The sequence below is a fragment of the Antrostomus carolinensis genome, unplaced genomic scaffold, assembly GCF_000700745.2.
Source record: "Antrostomus carolinensis isolate BGI_N321 unplaced genomic scaffold, ASM70074v2 scaffold30396, whole genome shotgun sequence".
Classification (NCBI taxonomy): domain Eukaryota; kingdom Metazoa; phylum Chordata; class Aves; order Caprimulgiformes; family Caprimulgidae; genus Antrostomus; species Antrostomus carolinensis.
In genome coordinates, this window is record NW_010323042.1 from 1 (window position 1) to 7040 (window position 7040).

The following is a 7040-nucleotide window of genomic DNA, read 5'->3' on the forward strand; positions in this document are numbered from 1 at the left end:
TTATATGCTTTCCCTGTGCTGCAAGGAGCTGTGAAGCAAGGCAGCCCCTTTTCGGGGTCTCATCCACCCCTCTGCCCATCCATTTTCTCCCTGCAAGGCAGGACGTGCTGCTGACCGCCCTGCTTCTTTGCCACCTGCACATAAGGTGTTTCCCGGAGGTCGCCGAGGTTGCACAGAGACTACATGTCTGTAATAGATATCATACTGCTTATTCTGCAGATCCTATGTGGTGGTTTCCCTTGGCCAGCACTGGGCTAGCAGCCCAACACAGCTGCTCACTCACTCCCCCCGCCCCGGGGATAGGAGAGAGAGTTGGGGGGCAAGGGTAAGGAGACTCGTAGGTTGAGATAAGAACAATTTAATAATTGAGGTTTAAAAAAAATTTAAAATAACAATAATATTAAAATAATAATGATAGTAATAATAGTAATAAAATATGCAAATGAGTGATACCCAGTGCAATTATTCACCACCTGCTGACCAAGCCCGGCCCGTTCCCAGATAACGATCCCGGAGGAGCGACAATCCCAAATCGAAAGTGCAATCCTGGAAGAGCGAGAGCCCGAGTGAGAGACAGAGAGAGCAAGAGAGGGAGAGACCCTCATTAATATACTGAACATGACGTTATATGATATGGAATATCCCACTGGCATATCCAAATGCCAGTTTAGCTTTTTAATTTAAATATTCCTTGTCCCCTACAGATCTTGCACTTGTAAACTAAGAAAACACAAAGTCCTTCACTTCCAGTGACAATAGAAAAGCACTGGTATGTTATCAACGGTTTCTCTCATAACCAATCCCAGACTGAAACCAAAACACGGTGCTATTCTAGCTACTAAAAAGAAACCCAGCTCTATCTCAGCTAAAAACCAGGACATCCTATTAAGGAAAATAGACAGAATACTATTTGTTTTCCCCACACAGAAAAAGACTAGGTTGTATTGTAGCACAGCTGGAACAGCAAGATAGTTCCCAGATTAAGCTCACTCCCACAGAGTATGAGGTGAAGTGTGTACTCCAACAAGGCACAATACAAGACCTGCCTTGATAAATATAGGCAGTAGGTATCCAATGCTTCTCAAAGAGCTGTAAACCTTAACGCTACTAGTTCAGTTACAAAATAATGGGGGTTTTGTTTTGGTTTGTTTTAACATAATTTCTGATTATGCTGACCAATAGAAAATGCAGTCTTTATGTAAACTTGACAGAAGTGAAATCATCATGCTGACAAGCATACAGAAGTGATTTCAGACTCACAGAAATTTGGTGTGGGGAAGACCAAATCTGTCTTAGGTGTTGCCGGTTCCAATACAGTTTGCAAGCATATTAAAAAAACCTAACTCATTTGTTCTTAGCCCAAAAAGTATGAAAAGTACTCTCTCTGTGAAACTCCTGGATTTCAATGGACTTTACACTGAGGCACAATCCAAGAGCAGAAAAACATCACAAACTCAGCAAAATTCTCAGGCCTCTCAGGTTAATAATTAATCCTGAAAAATGTAGAACTGTGTAAAAAAAATAGCATCTGAAGCAGGAAAGCAGAATATACATTCCTTGTCTAGAGGGGATGTATATTCTTGTCTATTACATGTTGGTAAACTTTTTTTTATAAAGAGGTAACAGGATGGTGGTTAGTTCTGTTTTGTTAGGAACTGGAAAATTTTTTGGCAATTATTAATTAGAAGCAAAAAAAAATCACATATTTCTATAAAATTTAATAAGAGCAAGGTGCTCATTTGCTGTGATGAGAACTATGATAGAATAACCTGTTGAAATGAGTGACAAACCAAAGATGGTATAACAAGAAAAAAAAATATAAATAGAAAAAAGTAAAAGTCACATATCCAAAAGGGATAAGGAGGCCCTCTGGATGCTACATTCAGAATTCAAGTTGTGAAGTATATAGCCACATCAGGTGTGATGTATGGACTTAAAAGAGTTTTAACATTACAGTCAAAATTTGAATAACAATTCAGCAAAACCCACTGAAGTTACAATGACACAAAGAGTTTCTTTGAGCAATGTTCTTGCCACAGATCTGCGTTTGCACTCCGGTTCTCAAATGACAGCTGCACAGGGAGAAAGAGCTGATCCCATTCTGCACAGCCACAGCTTATATTTAGGCATGTCACATGAATGGTTATGAAGACCAAGATTTTACATAAAATCAGAATGTCTTTGGGTTGGACAGGTTCTGTGGTTTAACTGCTGCTTATGCCTTGGGGAACCTCAGTTCACAAACTATTGTTCATTTTCATTTTTCTTATGAGAAGGGTTTAATTTTGTGGGATTTTTTACCTTTAATCCATCATTTTAAACTCTGTATGGGTGTGACTATGCTTATGTGCTGCAAGTAGTTCAGAATTTATATGTTAAAAATGGATTTTTAATAAATTGCACGGTATATATCATGGAACAGAGATTACTGCTACCTATAAGACTGCAAAACAGCATTTCTGTATGTGTGTGAAATTCACATTGATTGAATTCATAGGGCAAGAATATTTAGGTAAACTGAGAAGTCCAGGGAATAGGGGTTAACCATTAGGCAAACAAATGGCAATTTTAAAGTCGTATTAGTACCTTGAAATAAAACGAGTTAGGTTGGTGAAAAGATGCCTTGCAGCCATCAGGGCACCAGTTTACTTGGGTGAACAGATGCAATGGTTTACACTGTTAAGATACCTTCAATCTGTGCTCCTTCTGCTGCTTTGCTAGGTGTTTGTGCCTAGACAGGGTATCTCAGGTTACCTGTTTGCATTTACACGTGTGCCTTGCTTTGCAGGGGTTTAAGGGTCAGGGCTGAGAGGTGGCCTGTGCAGTCGGTTTCTGTGATACTTCTTTCATGGGTGGGTTGTTTTGGCCATGTGGTATTTTCGAATTAAGCATTATCTCCTGCTGAGATTCCACTGACAGATTGTTATCATCACATTCTTCTCTACCTTCCTTTCAGTGCAAGGTGGTTTTCATTGTAGAGCCTCTGTTCGTGAGGAACCATAACAATAGATTGTGTTTCTTTGGCAGATGGAGAGGCTCCATTTAGTAATTACAGGGAGAATACCGGCTGTTTCAAAAGTTATGCTGTGGCAGAATGAGGTTTCTCCTCTCTAATACATTTCTCTCAACATGTTTCTGTAGCCATGTAAAGCTGATTTTATATTTCCCTTGTTGCACAGACTTTTTTTTCCCCTCCCTTTTAAGTCATTTAACTACTACATTTGTGAAATCTAAGTACAAATGTTAAATAGTGGTCACAACTGACTTTTTTGCTCCTGATAAGTTTTTTATTTAGTCTTCTAAATAAAAAACCCATGAAAGGCAAGTGACCCATTTAAATCTCACTGTATTGTTGTTAATATCTAGAAAAAGTAATTATTCCTTGGATGACCACATAGTAAGGAGAATTAACTGTCTGAATGTTTTCCCTTTTCTCTCCTAGTACTTCAATAACATCTGCCAAAATCGAAGTGAATGGAGTCCACCTGCATTATCAGCAGACAGGAGAAGGAAGCCATGCAGTTCTTCTGCTTCCTGGAATGCTAGGTCTGGAGATTTTGTCTTATCTTTGCAGAGCAACCACCCCTTTTGCCATCCAATCTCAAGCTAGAATGCACAAAACCGTTTTGTAATATGTTCAACACCCAATTATGGAGCACTGTCATTTAAAAAAATTGCTACATATACAACAGATAGTGAAAGGCAGAGTTATTGCAATGGGTTAACAGTTTTCAAAGATTTCGTTAATCTCAGCAGGCATCTTTTATACTGTATCTTGAGTTGTATCAAATAGTTACGCTTTTAGGTTTAACTGTGCAAAGGAGGTGTCCAGCTCCTTTGCACAGATTTGTCCCCAGGTGACAAATAGCTACACAAGGTACAAAATAACAGGAGGGGAAAAAATCAGGTCAGCTATATTTGTTACACAGACTGAATTATGCATTCCTTTTTGGAAACTAGGTGCATTCCAATTGAATTAATAGACATAATGCAGCACTTGCAGTTTATTATCATAGTGAAAAAGGCACAGTTGAGACTTGTCTTTTGCTTTTAAATATATTTTCATGTTTTGGTTATTCAGGGCAACATTTTTAAGATTTTCAATGGCTTTTTGAAAGGGACAACAGGTTCTGCTATCTAAGTGGTGTCTGTCCATTGGGACCATTGCTTTTGATAACAACTTTTTAAGATTAACACAGGCTCTTTTTTTCCTGGATTCTTGCAGTTCTAAAGAACCAATCAGACTTACCAGCAGTTCCTGTGAGTAGGTCATTTACTGTGCTCAGAGCTGAGCTTATGCTTAACTGAATTGCTGGATCAAGATGATAGAATACCAAGAACTGAAGAGCAGGAAGCATTTGTTCTTGGCAGCAATATTTCCAAGTCTTTGTGAAGTGATTCTTTCTTTGAAAGAATTCCCAAGGGCAGGATAGAAAAAGAGTTAATACCAGGGGTGCTTTAGTAGTCATCTGTTTTAACCTATTCATTCTAAACAGCTTTTTAAACTAGTAATCCTCTTGCCAATGATAACTCTTTAAACAGAATTAATGTATTTCTTCAGTTGTGAGTAATATTATTCTTAGGTGTACATTGCTATTGCTCAGTTAGCATTATTACAAGCAGTAGTAGGATTACTATCTTTACCATTATTAAGTGTATGGTTTAATGTTTTGGGGCAAGTTGTGAGGGTGAGCTTTACATTTTGACTGTCACATACTTCTTCTCTTTGTTCTAATACTAAGTTTTCAATATTATTGTATCCTGCTTACAGTATTCACAGACTAATAATTGTGTTGTGGCAACAAGGTAAGTGCTTTTAGGTCAGCAGAAACAATTAGTCTCTAGACTATTTGTAAACTACATTAAAACAAAAGTGATGCTTCTCTTTCTAACTAGAAAAATACTAAGACCACCAAGAAAACACAGCGTTCAGATATGCTCTCAGCCTTGTGTATTTTTTTAAGTTACAAAAAATACAGTATAACAAGTGTGTGCATGATAGTGCAGAGGTTCATACAAAGCCTGTGTAAGAATATGTGATTAATATTAATCAGGTTGCATTGGTATTTTTCAAACAACCTGATATTTTGCTTCTGACTCTAGCTATTAATTGGTGTTGCAAGCGATCATGCCAGGCTGTCGTCAGCTCATCACAGCATGTTATATACAGTCTCTTTTATCATTTAGACCAGTTGATGGTGTAAGAGGAGGTATCTGAGGACATATTTCTCCAAGTAAACAAAACAAAATCTACAATTCCCTTTTAATATAACGATGGATAGCCAATTTGATATTTCATAGAATGGTGTGGGTTGGAAGGGACCTTAAAGATCATCCAGTTCCAACCCCCCTGCCATGAGCAGGGACACCTTCCACTAGACCAGGTTGCTCAAAGCCTCATCCAGCCTGGCCTTGAACACTTCCAGGGAGGAGCAGCTACAGCTTCTCTGGGCAACCTGTTCCAGTGTCTGACCACCCTCACAGTGAAGAATTTCTTCCTAAAATCTCATCTAAACCTACCCTCTTTCAGCTTAAACCCATTTCCCCTTGTTCTATCACTACCTGCCTTTGTAAAAAGTCCCTCCCCAGCCTTCCTGTAGCCCCTTCAGGTACTGGGAGGCCGCTATAAGGTCTCCTCAGAGCCTTCTCTTCTCCAGGCTGAACAACCCCAACTCTCTCAGCCTGTCCCCATAGCGGAGGTGCTGCAGCCCTGGGATCACCCTTGTGGCCTCCTCTGGACTCGTTCTAACTGGTCCATGTCTCTCTTGTGCTGTGGGCTCCAGAACTGGACACAGTTCTCCAGGTGGGGCCTTATGAGAGCGGAGTAGAGGGGGAGAATCACCTCCCTCGACCTGCTGGCCACGCATCATTTGAATATATTAGATCTGAACAGGTTTTAATCAAGTAGCATGTGATACTGTTACCAGATGACCATAATGCAAATAAGAAGTAAATTGTAGTCTTACCTTCATGCTAGTGTTCATAGATAGCTTAGTGCAACAGACTGGAGTAATTAATTTTTTAATCCTTTGAAGGGCTGAGCCATCAATAAAAGAGACTGTTCTGCAACATAAAAATTACTGTATTTACTTATTTTGGTAACATACATATTGGAAAAGTCAAAAGTTACAGTTTTATGCTTTTGTGTCACCACTCTGTTCTCAGGCAACAAAGTATTTAAAGCTCAGCTTTAAGCACCAGTATTCTTGTTCAAGTGTTTTATCGAGTAAGAACTGTCTCACACAGCACTTTCACCTACAAATGTGTAGCTGGAGTCAGTATATTCCTCCCCTTCCAGTTTCATTTGTGCTGTCCAGATAAACAGCAATTGCCATACCTAGTGCTTTAAATCTGTTAAAGATAAATCCCTCCCCAGGTAGCTCAGTTTAAGATTGTGTATTAAAGCACAGCTTTTGATAAGCTCACATACCTACCAGAAATGGTTTGCTCCAAGCATGTTGCAGATAGTTCTAAAGATTTTTATTGAGGTACTTCCCGTCTGAGAGTTGCCATGGTTAGTTACAATTAAAGTGTACTTCAGCGGATGGATAACATCTCTTTTAGAATTAAGATACAAGTTTCCTCAGTTTCCATTTAGAGTGTGTATACTATGTATGTATTATATGGTGGTTACTTTAATTTAAAAAATTATGATGTTTCAGGTTGTGGCCAAACCGATTTTGGACCACAGCTTAAATCTATGAATAAGCAGCTTTTCACAATTGTTGCTTGGGATCCTCGGGGATATGGAAAGTCCATTCCTCCACCTCGGGACTTTTCTCCAGATTTTTTTGAGAGAGATGCAAAAGATGCTGTGGATCTTATGCAGGTAAATCTATTCTGCGATTTTTATTTATTTATTTATTTTTTAAAGGTGTTTTCCTTAAATGTTGAGAAGGAAGAAGAGAACTCTTAAGCAGGTTGTTTCCAGCAGACAGCAAGTTATGCAAAAGTGCATACAAATGAAGCCTTAAAACTGGGCAGATGCACACTATTCTGGAAAATATTTTCTTCTTCCATCTCTTCTGCAATATACATAG

The 7040-nt window shown here is 38.9% G+C and overlaps 1 protein-coding gene across 1 annotated transcript in view; it reads left to right on the top strand.

Moving 5' to 3' along the window:
- The first annotated feature begins 3419 nt into the window (after positions 1-3419).
- BPHL (biphenyl hydrolase like) overlaps positions 3420-7040 on the top strand; it is a 16287-nt gene continuing 12666 nt past the window's right edge. The window contains exons 1-2 of the mRNA XM_010170484.1: positions 3420-3546; positions 6663-6829. Coding sequence (XP_010168786.1) covers positions 3420-3546; positions 6663-6829 — 294 coding nt within the window. The remainder of the gene's footprint in view (positions 3547-6662; positions 6830-7040) is intronic.